This window comes from Camelus ferus, chromosome 34 (assembly GCF_009834535.1).
Source record: "Camelus ferus isolate YT-003-E chromosome 34, BCGSAC_Cfer_1.0, whole genome shotgun sequence".
In the NCBI taxonomy this organism is placed as follows: Eukaryota; Metazoa; Chordata; class Mammalia; order Artiodactyla; family Camelidae; genus Camelus; species Camelus ferus.
The window spans coordinates 17,043,220-17,059,187 of NC_045729.1; the positions used below are offsets into that span (position 1 = coordinate 17,043,220).

General features: G+C 55.8%; 1 protein-coding gene across 1 annotated transcript in view; it reads left to right on the top strand.

The window, feature by feature from the left end:
- The window catches only part of VWF (von Willebrand factor), a 114,458-nt gene that overhangs the window by 27,141 nt on the left and 71,349 nt on the right, over window positions 1–15,968 (top strand). The window contains 7 exon segments of the mRNA XM_032473470.1: window positions 4,900–5,116; window positions 6,646–6,768; window positions 7,460–7,571; window positions 8,190–8,236; window positions 13,911–14,047; window positions 14,499–14,637; window positions 15,603–15,703. Of these exon segments, the coding sequence (XP_032329361.1) occupies window positions 4,900–5,116; window positions 6,646–6,768; window positions 7,460–7,571; window positions 8,190–8,236; window positions 13,911–14,047; window positions 14,499–14,637; window positions 15,603–15,703 (876 nt within the window).

A 15,968-nucleotide genomic window follows, 5' to 3' on the forward strand; every position in this document is an offset into this window, starting at 1 on the left:
TTGTGTCTTAGGGACACAGTTCCCATGTTTGAAAAGCCTGCAGGGAAACTGGGGAGATGGCCATAGAAACAGCTAATTTTGGCACAAGAGTAGATGCGCCCAGAGAGCTGTGGGAGCAGCTAACCTAGCAGCATGGGCACATCGGGAACTGATCAGAGAAGGCTTCCTGGAAGAGGTAGCTCCTGAGCTGAGGTGTGAGTAGGAGTTAGTGGGGCCAAAGCAGGGGAGAGGAGGGAGGGCGGAGGGGATGGGAAGAGGGACAGCCTCCCCAGCGAGGCTTTACTAGGGCTGGGACCCAGTCTGTTTGCTTTCTGTCGTGTGCCTTGCCTGGGACCGTGCCTGGACAGTGTAGGTGTGCAAGAAATTGACTGAGACATCAGGGTGTATTCAGGAAACCATCAGTAATGTGGGAGATTGGGAGAGGGTGGGGTGAACCAGAGAGGGAGGCTGGGCTCCGATCACGGAAGGCCTGGCCTTGCTGCCTCCCTAATGAGCTGGAACTTTGCCCTCCAAAGCTGGGGTAGGACTTAGTCAGACCCGCCTTTTGTAGTTTAAAAAAATTTTTTAAATATTTCTTTTTTTAATGGAGGTACTGGAGATTGAACCCCGGACCTTGTGCACGCCAAGCACACACTCTACCACTGAGCTCCACCCCCCCACTCCATTGCCTTTTGTGTTGACCACACAGCCAGTGCTTGCTGAGTGGAGGTGTGGTCACCTCCTTCCGGTCCGTGTCTCTAAACTGGGTCTGAGAGGACGTGGTAGCTCCATCTCTGACCTGCATCCTTGGAGATGTCTTGTCTTGGGACCTGGCCTGGTCTGGGGGATGACCTGTGTCGCCGTGCTGCCGCCGCGGGCTGAGGCTGCGTGGGCTGCAGGGGCTGGCGGACCCCTGAAAGACCTGCCTGACTGTCACACTGCAGTCACCTCAGTGGGCCAAGCTCAGGCCAGGGCTGACCAGAGGCTGGACCGGAGGACAGACTTTTCCTCTTGTCTGAGAGAGAAGTCCTAGGCAGATTTCAGGTGCACATGGCCGAGGCCACAAGAATCGTTCTAAGGGAGGTGGCTGTGTCTGCAGAAATCCACTCCCATCCTGCAGGCAAATGATCAGAAAACACCCTTCTAGCTAAGGCTTTCTGGAAACCATTTAATACCTCCAGGGACCTCCCAGGAAATGGGCTGGAGCACCGTTCCCACTTTTCCTCTGGGCAAGGAAAAGATGAATGAGGGCCAGCTGGAGACAGCCACGCTGGACCCCGCCCCATCTCGCTCCGAAAGTAGGGGTACACCCGGACTCCTGAGTCTCGTCTTTCCTCTGGCTGTTACTGTGTCCGCCGAGGTGCCTGGTCCCCGTGGCTGCAGGGCTGGTCCTGTGGTGAAGGGACTGCCCCAAAGCACTGCCCTACAGCCCAGGCAGTGGCGGCCATCGCTGGAAAACTCCCATGAAGTTGCCTTTTGGCATTTTTCTGTGGTCCTAAATTGTGGATGAGGCAAGAGGTAGGCGACGAGGGCCCAAGCACCCGCCTCCCGAGGACGCCCTCAGCTGCCCTTTAAGAGTCCAGTAAGCTCACTTTCTGAGTGGCGTTTCTTACTGAAAAAGCAATGCGTCAACAATGAAATCAAAGAGGAAATTAAAAAATACCTTGAGACAAATGAGAATGAGAACAAAACCACACAAAATCTAAGGGATGCAGCAAAAGCAGTGCTAGGAGGGAAGTTCATAGCTGTACAGGCCTTCCTCAAAAAACAAGAAAAATCTTAAATAAACCACCTAACCTACCACCTAAAAGAATTAGAAAAAGAAGAACAAACAAAACCTAAAATCAGCAGGAGGAAAGGAAGAAAAAGATCAGGGAGGAAATAAATAAAACAGATTTTTAAAAAATAGAGAAAAAATCAATAAAACCAAGAGCTGGTTTTCTTTTGAAAGAGTAAACAACGCTGACAAAACTCTGGCCAGGCTCTCCAGGAAGGAAAGAGAGAGGACACAAATAAACAAAATAAGAACTGAGTGGCACGTCTAACGGGTCAGGTGGTGTAGCGGGACGGAAGGAAACAGACCCAGGCCTCAGCCTCCTTCCCTGAACCTCGCTGGGCAGTGAGGATGGAGATTCTTAGAAAGAGTTCGAAAGAAGAGCGAGTCTCTCCCCCACCCCACCCCACCCCACCCCCGCACTGGAAAGAAACCCACTTTTTTTCTGGAGGAGCGTGACCCTCCCGAATGAAAGACCAATAGGAGCAGCCCTGTGTTCACCACGAGCCCCCGGATCCTAGTGTTGCCACGGCAACCGCTCATCCCTATGCAACGCAGGCAGGTGGAGATGGGGAAAGGGACAAAGACGTCCTTCTGTCCTATTGGTGACCTGCTCACCATCTGGAGGCTAAGCCTGATTGCAGGAGGGACGGTGGAAGGGCTCTCTCTGGCGGCCAGGATACCGAGGATGATGGCGGAATGGGGTCCCCAGTCATCATTTCTTAGGCGAAACATTTTACATGCACTGTTCCACTCAGTCTTCACCTCATTCTTTTCAGGGAGGCACTGTTATTATTACCCCCAAACCCAGAGGAGGCGGGTTGAGTAAACAGCCTGGGTCACACAGCCAGCATGCGGAAGAGGCAAAAGCTGGGCTCCGAGCTATGAAGTCGTAACAAGTCTAGGGCAGGACTCTTCCTGGCACTGTCTTCAGAGCCCTCAGTTTCCCCAGTGTGCTGTGCTCAGGTGGCAAATGGTAGGTTGCATGTCATCACCAAGCCCTCAGTGGCAGATGGACCCACAACAGCCTCTCTGTTCATCAGCTCCCTGCTGGGCGCCCGGCTCTGAGTGTCCACCTGCGAGGCAGTGTCTGGTTACTGTTCCTGCCTTACTCCAGGAGGCCCTCCTCCAGCAAGGGACAAGGTTTGCCTCTGTCCCCACCAGCAGGCAGTGGCTGAGCTAGGCTCAAGCCTCTGCTTTTTCTCAGCCACTCAGTGGGTGCGGGATCTCCAACCACAGGGAGTCAGTCAGAAGGAGGAGGGTTGGGGAGGGAGGGAGAGCTGCTCTCAGCCACTGGCTCCCAGCATGCAGAGCTGCTAATTGTCCTGCCAACCAGTCTGTCTGCTGTGGCTTTGCGGTTCACAGCCCACACGGCTGCTGCTTTTCTGAGGTGCAGAGGGAGCCAGCCACACCCAGCTGCCTGGGCCAGCTGGCCCTGGAGCTCCCAGGGTACCTCGCTCTGGGGCCTGTAGCCAGCAGGTGCCTGGTCCTGACTGTGCAGGTGGGGAGGGGCGGGGCCCCTGGTCCACAGCACGGCCCTAGGTGCTGCCTGGGTGGCTTTCCTAAGTGGTGAGCGGCACCGGGTCGGATTTCCAGTCCTCCAGACGAGGCCCAGGGGCCTGGCTCCTGGCTCCTCATTTACGCAGCCTTGCCCCGGCCATCCTGTGTTCAGTTTGAGCAGGTTGGGTTTCCCTGTCCTCAGAACCGGTCATTTCTTTCCTCTTGTTCACCGTCCCCTTTAGGGGACCAATTTGCCCTGGTTCACCCTCCTGGCGCAGCACTCCCTGTAGATGCCCCGTTCTCCTTTCACAGGTGCCTGGCTCCCAGTCTTGGGGGAGCACATCTGTGCTGGAAAGGAATCGTCCCCCACCCCCACCCCCACCCCCGCCCTGTATGGATTATTTACAGCGACAGGATGGTGTTGTGTCAAAGCTAAGACGTTGTCGCGGGGGAGGGTATAGCTCAAGAGGTAGAGTGCATGCCTAGTATGCACAAGATCGTGGGTTCAATCCCCAGTACCTCCTCCAAAAATAAATAAACCTAATTATCTCCCTCCCCGCACCAAAAAAAAAATTAAATGAAAAAAACAGTATATGTTGTTAAAAAAAAAAAAAGCTGAGACGTTGTTGATTCCAAGACACGTCATTGTTGCATGTGTCACTAAGAAAGAAAAAGCTGGGGGGAGGGAAATGGCTCAGTGGTAGAGCACATGCTTAGCATGCATGAGGTCCTAGGTTCAATCCCCAGTCCCTCCATTAAAAAGAAAAAAAAAGGGAGAAGCTGCCAATTAAAGCGTGATACCTCTTGTAAGATGCACCCCATTTTCAGAGATGTTAAATTGTGAAGAAGATGTGAATTTAGAGTCCCTGACACACAGGCTGCAGAAACGTTCACAGGTGCATGTGGGGGGTCTATGCTGATGTGTCACAGGAATCGTCTGTGACAGCAGTTTCAAACCTGCCTGTGTTACTGGGTTGAGGGTATCAACACACTGATAAAATCCAAGAATAGCCCTGGCCTGGCGCTGCCTCTGGGATCCTTTAGAGAGTCCTAGCATGTTTTTGCTGATGGAAGCTGATCCGATCTGCCCTCAGGAATCATCTGGGGAATGTTTGCTGAACTCCATCCCCGACACACTGAGTTCAGACGTCTGGGGCTGAGGCCCAGGGAGCTCTACTTTATAAAACACTCTGTCCCACCTCCTCGTCTCTGAGGAAGCCCCCTCATCTTGGAGAAGCCAAGGTCAGGGAGGGGCGCAGACTAGGTGAGTTCAAAGCAGATGCTGACCGGCCTTCCTGGTCTGAGCCACACGGCCTCCCGCGGAATTTCAGCAGAACTTCAAGTGCAGAGCTCCCTTCAGGAGTCTTTCTCTGCTCTTTCCCTCCAGAGACAGGCCAGGGCCTGGGCATCTGCATTGGCAGGGCTCTGTCTAGGAGGTCGCCCTAGTCCGGGGAGCGCTCCACTGGCCGCTGGACTGTGTAGTTTGACACACGTGACAAGCACCTGCTGGGTGTGAGGGAGTGTGTTTGGGTTTCTGGGCGGGGCTGGGTCTCCAAGCACCAAGGTCGGGAGTTGCTAAGCGAACCCCTGAAGGGCCAGGCGGTGTGGGTGCCGCCCTGTGCTGACGTGGTACCTCCTCCCTGCAGGGCCTGTGGGAGCAGTGCCAGCTTCTGAAGAGTGCCTCGGTGTTCGCCCGCTGCCACCCCCTGGTGGACCCAGAGCCCTTCGTGGCGCTGTGTGAGACGATGCTGTGCCCGTGCGTGCAGGGGCTGCAGTGCCCGTGCCCCGTGCTCCTGGAGTACGCCCGGGCCTGCGCCCAGCGGGGGATGGTGCTGTACGGCTGGACAGACCACAGCGCGTGCCGTGAGTCAGCGTGGGGCCGAGCGGCGTCTGTCCCCGTGTCACTCCAGAGGCTCTCAGGCTGTCAACCCCCAACCAGCCAGTGCCTGCCAAGACCCGCATCCCGGTGCCCAGTTCCCACCTGGCTCCTGTGTGTCTGCTGGTCACAGAGCGAATCTCCTGCCTTAATGGCTTGGAGGAGGCTTGAGACACCCTCCTAAGTTCCCCGCATCACTTCTCCTGCCTCTGTTCTCACGCCGTGCCTCCCTTAGGAAATTCAAACTCAAAAACATTCCCCGGCTCCAAGGGGAATCTCAGCAGTTAGTGTCTGAACTGACTGGGAACAGGGCGGTGGCCAGAGTGTCCCCGGGGTGATCCTGGGGTCATTGTAGGCGTTTATCAAGTTCTTCCCTTTCATTAAATCCCTCCTCGCCTCCAGGTGCGTGCTCATCATCCCTCGCCCTCACCTGATTATCTGATCTCATTGGGTGCCTAGTCACTGTCACTGTTACCACCCCCCAGTTATCACAATTAAGTAGGAGCTTCTCCAGTCACCTTGCAAGAAGCGTCCTCTCCCCTCAGACTTCCCACTGGTCCAAAGGTGTGCCGATGGACAGGCAGCCTGTGATGATTACGCAGATCACACCGGCTGATCACGCAGGGGAGTGGGGCCAAGTATTTACACTGCACACACCCCGTTTGGTTTGTGTTTTTCAGCTTATAAATTAGAGCTTTTCATCTGTGCTGGGGGGTGTGGGGAAGGTGGTTATTAGCAGTCGGGTTCGCCCCTGAGAGGAGGAGTTGCTGCTTTTCAGGTCTTTGAAGGTAGGATGAGGAGGTGCCTGCGGTATCTTGGAGGAGAAAGGGTTTGGGGTGCTGAGATGCTCTGGTCCTTCTGGTCCTGTGGTCTGAGCATCAGTCAGTGGCGGGTGAGGAGAGAAAGGAGAGCCAGTCCCTGTCCATGAGGAGCTGGGTCTGCGCGGAGGATAGAGGCTTAGGAGGCGAGGCTCCGGGGACAGTCCTGCTGCTCGGTGGACGTAGATGGGAACGAACGTCCCCCGTGTGGGGAGGGGGCGTGACGCTGTGCACTTGGTACTGGGCGGCGCCTTTGCCTGGGGCCAGTTTCTGGGGGAGGAGGAGCCCTCAGAGGAGGGATGTGATGGAAGACACTGTCTACCCCGTGTTTGGCTTCCAGGCCTTGCATTTTCCACCTGGAGGCATCTGGCGTCACCCTGAGAGGGTCACAGGGACACCCTGGGTGGAAGGGACAGAGCAGAGAGAAGCAAAATGGAGATCAGAGGACCAGGGGGAGGGGTGGGGGTCCCAGGTGACCCTGCCGAGTCTCAGCCAGGACCCACATGGTGGAATTTGTTCATTTAGGGGAGGAGTGATCAGTGGGGTGGCCTTGGAGGTGACGTTGGCCACTGGGGTGCCTTTGGGGTGGAGGTGGGCCCCGGGGCCCTGCAGACAGAGGGGGCAGACAAAGGGGGCTCTGGGCACGGTGTGGCTTGTGAGATGCTGCCTTGGAGAGGCTACTGAATTTTCCGTTTCAGGACCGGCGTGCCCCGTGGGCATGGAGTACAGGGAGTGCGTGTCCCCCTGCACCAGAACCTGCCGGAGCCCGCCGGTCAGCGAAGCGTGTCGGGAGCAGTGCGTGGACGGCTGCAGCTGCCCTGGTAACAGACTTCCCGCTCTGTTTACACGCCCGAGACCTCCTTGCCAGTGCCCTTGATGGGGGAAGCCAAAGGCCACGTGTGTTTGGTCCCCGTTGCCGAAATCAGAGGCCTTTTATGTAGTTCAGTCTTTGTCCAGAGTGATCAGGGTTGAGCTGGCATTTATTTTTAATTTACGTTTTCCTGGTGTTCTGTACCCACGAACGCATGTGCGTCTGGGGAGTAGAAGGGCAGTCTGGGCTCCAACAGCGGCTTTGTTTGGGGAGCACGTGGCCCACTCTGAGCTGCCATGGTTTCTTGGTTAAACATCAGGGAATGGTCTGGGAGAAAGATATTCTGAGGTAGTTCCTGGGTTTGCCATGTGAGCTCAGCTTTGCACTCGAAAGTCTTTTTCAGGAGAGACTTGTGAGCTTCGGGGAAAAGTTCTGGTTAATTACTGAGAGGGCTGTGTGTTTTGATTCACAACTTCTCTACTGGAAGACCTTGAACAAATCTCTTTTCCCCATTTCTTCATCAGTAGAGAGGTGATAAATAGCACCCCCCCCCATACTGAACACTGTGAAAGCTCAGCCCCCCAGGATGAGTTCTTTGCCCTTCCCATGAGAACCCCTGAGCTGAACCCGTGGGGATTCTGTAGTTGTGAGATGAGTGATGATGGCAAGGTTGAGTCTCTGCCCTGATGCCCTTGACCCAGAGGGGCAGCTCCTTGATGGCAGCCGCTGTGTGGAGAGCACCGAGTGTTCCTGCGTGCATTCTGGGAAGCGGTACCCGCCAGGTGCCTCCTTCTCGCGAGACTGCAACACCTGGTAATTGGGCTGAGCCATGTGATCTGGGGGACCTGCCCGGGGCTGTGGGAGGGGTTGGCTGGGCCAGCGCGGGCAGTAAGGGCACCGGCAGGTGAAACGGGACCTGGCCTGGGCTGGGGGTGGTTTGGGGAAGGGCGTGGAGGCTGATGATGGAGAGAAAGGCTTGTACACAGATCTGCCTGGAGGAGGGAGGCGGGTGTGTGTGAAAGGTCCCTTTATAAGCAAACATCTCTAACTTTCCCCCAACTGTGCTTTAATCAGTGACTCTCTCTCCCTGAAGAGGGACTTTAAGACAGTCACCAAGCCACAGGCGGTCCTACCCTCCTTGATCACTGACCCACTAGGTGGGAGGAGGCCGTGGTGCCCAGTGGACACCTGGGGGCCTGCCCTCCAGGCTCTGCTGCTCCAGCCTCACTCCAGCCATTTCCTCCAGAAGCCCCTCTGGCTGTCTCCCTGGGCCAGCGGCTGGCTCTGCCTGACCCTGCATATGCGGGAGGAGAACGCCAGGCCTCTTCCCTGGGCTACCTTCCCCCGCGTGGCAGTCTTCCAGGAGTCTCCCAAACCCGGACGCCTGTGTTTACAGAACCACCCCATGACCTGTGCTTCTCTCCCCAACAGCATTTGTCGAAACAGCCTGTGGATCTGCAGCAACGAGGAGTGTCCAGGTAGGTGAGCCTCCCCTCCCTCCCCGCTCTGAACGCAGACGAGTGGCCTCCCGTGCCAGCCGGGGACCGCAGGGCTGGATGCGACCCGACCACAGCTCCCTTACAAAGCCAGCCATGCTAACCTGCCCTGGGCCAGCAGCGGGAGGCCCTCCAGCAGCTGAATGGGGAGAACACACGTGGGCTAAGGTTTCATTGTCCGTTTCTCTTCATCTGTTTGCTCAAAGGATTACAGTTGAATGAGCTGTAAAAACTGTGAGGTGTCAGGTTACTAAACAAGGATGACGCAAATTCCTTGGAAAATTAAGAGGAAGAAGGGCCTGGCAATTCTTTAAGCTTAGAGTGAGTAATTTTGGGAATTTTCTGGAATGCCTGATCTGAAGACCTTGGCACCATCCAAAAGCTAGGAAAACCAGGCCACCGAATACGCCCTCCTGCCTGGAAAGTCTGTTTAGGGGCAGTTGCCTTATCATCTCTGCCTTTATTTTCTCCTCTGTTTAGCCTCAACTCTGTTCTATTTACTGCAAACGTTGCCCATTCAGAGCTGCCTCTGTCTCACCCCCCCCCCTTGACCCTGGCTCTTCTCCTGATGCCCCTCTCCTCTGTGATGGTTGCTGTATGTTAGGCACTGTGTTCAGCACTTTGCATGTATGACCTCATCACCACGACCTATGAGGCAGGTACAACTTCTTCTTATGTTACAGAAGAGGAAACAGACCCAGAGAGGTTAAGTAACTCACCCAAAGTCACACAGCTGCTATGAGGCAGAGACAGGACTCAAACTGACAACGGTCTGACCTCTACTCTTGCCTTTCCCTCTACTCCCCTTCCACGTCTTTGACCCATCCCTTGGCAGGAGGGTCTCTGCCATTTCTCATGAGTGCTGGCGAGGCCCCACGCTTAGTTAAAGACTAGCTCAGCCTCAGTGCTCGTGCTGGACACTACTTCGTGGGTCACCGTGTTTGTGGAGCGCAATAAAAAACAGCCAGGCAAATAGTCTGATGGCAAGCTCTTGTCCCTTTGGCGCCAAGAGGCTACGCTGGCTTTGGTGGGCTGGCAGGGGGTTGAGCTTACACGCCTGGGCTCGTATTTGGGGTCTGTGGCTTTAGAGTCACTTAGTAGGACTTACTTAGTGCCCACTACACTGGGGAAATTCTGGAACTAGATGGAAACTGGATGGAAAGTGGGCATCAGGGCTGGGCCACTTACTTGGCCCAGGGATGGCCAATCAGCCGATTTATCTTCTGTACAATTCTTGAAAAAAGCGCAAAGAACAAAAGATGCTCTTGCAAGTGATGTTGATGCTCCAGTTTAACATAATCATACCCTTTGAAAGAAAGACATGAGGTTGCTGCAGCTGACCCGTGGAAAAACCTTTTAATATCTAAATAGTAAGCATTTATTGTATAAAGTCTATGAGGTACCAAGGGTGGAATTAGAAATTTAACTTACTGTGTTTTGTCAGAATGACTACCAGATTAGGAAAGCTTAATAACCACTTTCTATAGGGAACGTCTTCCATCCATCCATCCATCCATCCATCCATCCATCAACCATACATTCATCTAACCATCTAATCATCCATCCATCCATCCATCCAACAATTATTTAAACACCCATTGGGTACATGATGGAATGCTTGGTTTGGGGCAGACAGTACCGTCCCCTGGTTTTCAGCTCAAAATCTGGATGATAACTTTGTTGAGGATGCAAGAAATTTTCTTGATGGCTTGATGGGAAGATAGCTAGTTCCATCTCTGTGGTCTATGGAGTGGTTTGCTATTTTGCCAACACAACAATAAGCTGTTACTCTGTGTGTTCAAAGCCTCAGCTCTGACCTTCTTTTTCTAGTTCTGGAGTTGGTGGTTGCCTCTCAGTCCATTTATACCTATAGCACATATCATGTCTCTACACCTGCCAAGAGTCAGCTGGCAGTGGGGCTGTCTTATCCGCCAGCGTGACGATTGCTGGCAGAGCTTCTGGTGGGAAGTTTCTGGAAGGGAATATGCCTGGCTCTGCTAGTAAAACAAAGAGCAGGCTGGGGCTTCCCTGGAGGAGCTGACATTATGAGCCTTAGAGAGCTGAGTTTTGATTCTCTGGAGTAAGATGAGAGTGTACTAGTTGTCTGTTAGGTGTAACAGATTGCCCTCACACTTAGCAAACAACAGACATTTATTTCTCAGAGTTTCTGTACGTCAGAAATCTGGGTGCGGTTTAGCTGGGTGCCTCTGGCCCATGATGTCTCATGAAGTTGTGGTCAGGTTATTGACTGGGGCTGTGGTCTTAACTGAAGGTTCCTCCGGGGTGAGAGGGTCACGCTGAATCTCTCTCCCGTGATGGTGGGCAGGCCTTTGTCCCTCTCCACGTGGCCCTCCCCTGGGGCTGCCTCGTGACATGACACGTGGCTTCCTCTAGGGTGAGTGACCTCAGAGAGAGTGAGACAGGGCAGCCAAAACAGAAGCCACGGTCCTTTAAAAACCTGCTCTCCAAGGTGACAGCTGTATTATATTTGCTAGAAATAAGACCATGTGGTCAGTCTGCACTCAAGGTGAGGGCGTCACACAAAGACGGGAATACAGGCGGTGGGAACTTTGGGGGGGCATCCTAAAGGCTGCCGAGTACCGAGAATCTTGTGTTTGGGGGCAGGAGGGAGGGAAAAATCGTGGGGAGAGCATGAGTCTGCATGGGGAGGGGCGGGGGCTTCACTGCTCCCCGCGCACCTCTCTTCTGGTTAGGACTGGGGTTGCCCCAGGCAAAACTGTGATTTCTGCACGGGCCGTGGGCTTCCCTTTCTGTAATCCTGAGCCTCTCTCCGCTTCCTCTGCAAACCGGAGCAGCTCTGCTGACTTGTCTCCACTGAACCACAGATGTTTGGTGAGGATTAATGCGGAAGGAGCATGTCTGTTAATTGGACTACCCCTCAAACAAGGCTCTGGTGACAGGACTTCATGGTCTTTGTTCTTTTTTGCAGTGGGGGTGGCGATTAGCTTTACTTTGAATGGAGGGACTGAGGATTGAACCCAGGACCTCGTGCATGCGGAGCACGCGCTCTGTCGCTGAGCTATACCGCCCCCCTTGGTGACAGAATTTCAGACTCCTGGGGGAGTGTGTGGAAGGCGCTCTTCTGGACCCGGGAAGTCATGAGTGGAGCGCTTTTCATTTGTGGCCCAAATCCCATGAGTGTGGAAGGGTCGTGCCGTCCTGGCCTGGGAGTGTGGGCTGTGGACTCAGGCAGGTGAAATGTGTATTACACAAATACTTGTATTTGCTAGAAATAAGACCACACGACCAGTCTGCACTCAAGGTGAGGGCGTCACACAAAGACATGAATACAGGACGTGGGACCTTGGAGGGAGTCAAGAAATATTAAATATTATTTATTATTAATATTTAATATATTAAATATGATTATATTGTCAGGCAGTGGGAAGGCACAGAGTGATTCCACAAAACTCTGACACCAAATGTGTGTGTCTTCCCCCTACTCCAACCCATTCTCTGACTTCCTGGGCACCCGCCGGTGTCCTACAATTTAATTCAGTTCTGATCCCCACTACCCAGGGTTAGTGCCGACCCCGCAGGCGAAGGGCTCGGTTCCAGTACTCTTGCTTCTGATGGCAGCCCCAGGTATAGAGTCACCGGGGCACCCGCTTCTGTCCGCCTTGGCTGCAAACTGGGGGTTCCCGCAGTGCCGTCCTCAGGTTCAAAAGTTGCTCGGATGGCTCACAGAACTCAGGCAAACCCTTCACTATTACCGGTCCATTGCAAGAAACATCGTCAAGGACACAAATGAACGCCAGATGAAGAGGCACATAGGGCGAGGTCTGGAAGGGCCCGAGCACAGGAACTTCTGTCCCTGAGGAGCCGGGGTGCGCAACCCCCCTGCGTGTGGATTTGTTCCCTAAGCCGGAAGCTGTCCAGACTCTGTTGTGTGAAAGTTTTTACGGAGGTTTTATTACGTAGGCGTGATTGATTATTAACTCCATCTCCAGCCCTCGCTGCGGGTGGGGGTGGGGCTAGGAGTTCCAAGCCCCTAGTCATGCCTTCGTCTCTCGGTCACCAGACCCCATCCTGGAGCTCTCTAGGGACCCACCAAAGGCGGCTTCATTAGAACAAAAGACGCCCCCATCACCTAGGGCATTGGAAGGGTGCTAGAAGCTGTGCGTCGGGAACCAAAGGCATTTGTGTTTGTTACTGTCCCAGAAGGAGATTCTGGTGAAGGCGGTCTGGGGCCTCCCTACTTTCTCTGAATTTCTTCGGCCTGAGCGTGCCCTCCTGGCTCATGCCATCCTGGAAGGGGTCAGCGGCCCGGGGGACCAGGCAGAGGGACAGTTAGCATAACCTGGGGCTGCTCACCCTCCCCCTGCCTTCCAACACGTTCCAAGGACAGGGCCACCCTGTGACTTCAGTACAGACGTGGGCACGAGGCGGCAGGTGGGGGCTGACTGGGTTTGTGCCTGACAGACGGGCAGCTGGGTCCCCCTTAGGCCTTTGGGGACCCCCGACTGCATTGCACGGCACGGTGCCAGCCCCTGGAGATGGGCGCTAGTGGGACTGGCTCTAGGACCCTCTTGGGGGGACTTGGGGTGCAGGCCAGGTCAGCGGTGCGGGGGACGATTCTCTGCTGTTAGGAGGCTGGGGCGTCTGGGTAGGGAAGGAGAGCCCTACTTTATGGCTTGTGTCTGCATTTACTTTTCTGCAGAGTGGAAGGCAAGGAGCGGAGGAAACACGGAGGGAGGCTGGGAAGGGGTCCAGATGCCCGTTTCAGCTTCAATGGGTCCATTGTGGGCCCTGGAGATGGGGTTGCCCTGAGCTGGGGTGGGGCCAGTGGGGAATCACTGCAGACGCTGGCAGAACCTCCCCACCCCCACCCCCTGCCACCCACACAGATGTGTTCCAGGATGTGTGATCTGTGGTCCGAGGTGCACTGGGCCAGCAGCATGGGCCAGCAGCATGGGCCGGCACTGGGCCCTGGGGAGGACGGAGTTGCAGCTGGGTGGGGGTGAGGTGAGGTCTCAAGCTGTAGGGGGGACGCAGGGGGAGTCCTCGCACCCACCCTTCGATGTATCAGCCTGGGCTGGGGAGCTGGCTCGGGTGGTGGTGAGATCATGGGCAGATGGTGTCCTGGGCCCCCACTGGCCCTGCTGAAGTTACAGCATGGATTTGCCCATGAGGAGGCCTGAGGCCGCCTCCCAGCTGGGGAGGTGGGTGAGGATGGGTCCCAGCCCCTGCTGGGCTTGGAGACAGCCCCACCCTCCGCCCCCATCACCGCTCTGGGCTGCCTTTCTGCCCACTTGCCTTCAGGGGCTCCTGGGGTGGGGGGAATACCCCCAACAATGGCAGCCCAGAGAAAGGCCTCTGAAGGCGTGGGGCAGAGCCAGAACCCGGGGTGGCCATGGGGAGGCTTGGAGCTGGAGCCGAGGGTTTTGGTCCTGCTCTACTACTGACAGGTGTGGCTGTCACTGCCCTGAGGCCTCCAACTGACCAACAGCCTTGACCTCTCAGAGTCAGAGGAGTGGGGCCTGAATAGAGTCCTCCCATGGAGCCCCTTCTAGACTGCTGTGTGTCCCCAGAAGGCGCCCTGCCCTGCTGGGACACGCACTCTCCCCTTCCCTGTGTCCCCCCGACCAGGGGACCCACTGGGACACACACTCTCCCCTTCCCTGTGACCCCCCAGGGGAGTGTCTCGTCACAGGACAGTCCCACTTCAAGAGCTTTGATAACAAGTACTTCACCTTCAGCGGGGTCTGCCAGTACCTGCTGGCCCGGGACTGCCAGGACCACTCCTTCTCTGTCATCATAGATACCGTGCAGGTGAGCCTGGGCGAGGCAGTCCGGCTGACCTTGGTGGGGCAGGGAAGCTGGCCCCATCCCTTCAGCTGCGCTGCTGTGCACCCCTGTGCACTTCTTTCTTCTGGTCAACTGAACAGAGGGGAGGAAAGATGGGGCATGGGGGCTCCCCTGAGGACCCGAGTCCCTGCCTGCCTTTGGAACTGCAGGCCCAAGGAACAAGGACCAGCGAGGCCTAGAATCCTTACAAAGGACCAGACCAGGACGGGCACGGGTGTGGGGAGCCTGGGGAGCTGGGCAGGGCCGAGGCCTGGGCCAGGGCCCTTCCCACAGATCATTCTGTGAGAGAAGGGAGTGGTCCCGTGTGAGAAGGCCTGCCGTCTGGGTTGGGGTCTTTCCCCGAGTGAAGGGTGCTGGGTGGGGCTGCTGGGCTGGTGGGGGTGCAATGACATCACTCTGGGGCCACTCTTGGCAGTGTGCCGATGACCCCGACTCTGTCTGCACTCGCTCTGTCACCGTACGCCTGTCCAGCCCACACAACAGCCTTGTGAAGCTGAAGCATGGGGGAGGAGTCGCCGTGGACGGCCAGGACGTCCAGATCCCCTTCCTGCAAGGTGGGCTCCCTCCTCCCCCACGGTTCCCCTGCCCAGTTCCCAGCTCATCCTCAGTGTCCCCACCCGTCAGCCATGCTCTCTGCCCGGCTCTTCTGTGGAAATGGGAAGGAGAGCTATCTTTGGAGGGCAGACTGGGTATCCTGGCCTGCATCCTGCAAGAAAGGAAAGCTTCCTGGAAGAGGAGGATGAGCAGAGGACACTGGCTGGGGGCAAGGTGGCTGGTGATGGGTCAGACCCGAGGACGTCATGGGCAAAGCCAGGTTGACCCTGTGACCTGTGGGGAAACCTTTTCAGTGACTTTAGCAGGTAGCAGTGCCATTTTGCATGGGATAATCTCAACTTTCACTCTCAAAGTACTTCCCAGACCCCTCCCCTCTTCTTCTTCCTGACCATGAATGCCCCATGGCCTGTTATCCTGGCATTGCACTCTGTGGGTGAGCTCGGGCCAGTGGGCACACAGTGTGTCCGTGTGTGTTTAATGCAGTGTGTCTCTCCATGAGATGATGTGCTCCCTAGGGCAAGAGGTATGCCTCCTACCTTGTGTCAGCTTTGCTCAGATGCAAGGACTGAGTAACTCAGCCTGGACGCATGTGCAACAGCAGAGGGGCCCAGGGCGTTAAGAGATTCACCTGAAGACAGATCCAGGCTCAGGGCACCTGCCTAAGCTAAGGACGCAGGAGCCTCTGCTGCCCCCTGGTGGCAGTATAGGGAATGGCAGGTTCCGGAGGGACTACAGAGGCACCTTCCTGAGAAGCCTTATTTATTTGCACTACACCCACTCTGAGCACCTTTCCTCTGAGACATCCCCCCCTTAAGCCTCATGTACATCCCCAGATGCCCCCTAACTCACTGCTTTCATTCTACAGTCCTTTGTGAGATACCCCATCTCTCCCTAAGATCCATCTGCCTGCCACCCCCTTCTCTCTCCCCATCTTAGCCTGAATCCTGTCCTTGCTTGGTTCCAGGTGACCTCCGCATTCAGCACACAGTGATGGCCTCTGTGCACCTCAGCTATGGGGAGGACCTGCAGATAGACTGGGATGGCCGCGGGAGGCTGCTGGTGAAGGTACGTGCCCTCCCGCACACAGCCCCCCTGCAGCCAGACCTCACAGAGTCCCCGTTGTGCTCTGGTGGGAGAGCTCGGGGTGGGAGGAGAATTCCTTTCTCCCCAGGGCCAGGAACAGGCCTCTCTTGTGTGTGAGAGGCTGGTGTTTGCTGTCTGGACGCTGCTCATTCACCCCGGGAGTTCTCACTTCTGGGCTCTGGTACCCCAAGGGCCCCCAGACTTGGGGCGCTCCTGCAGGGCTGGGGAGGCAGCAGGTTTGCTGCCC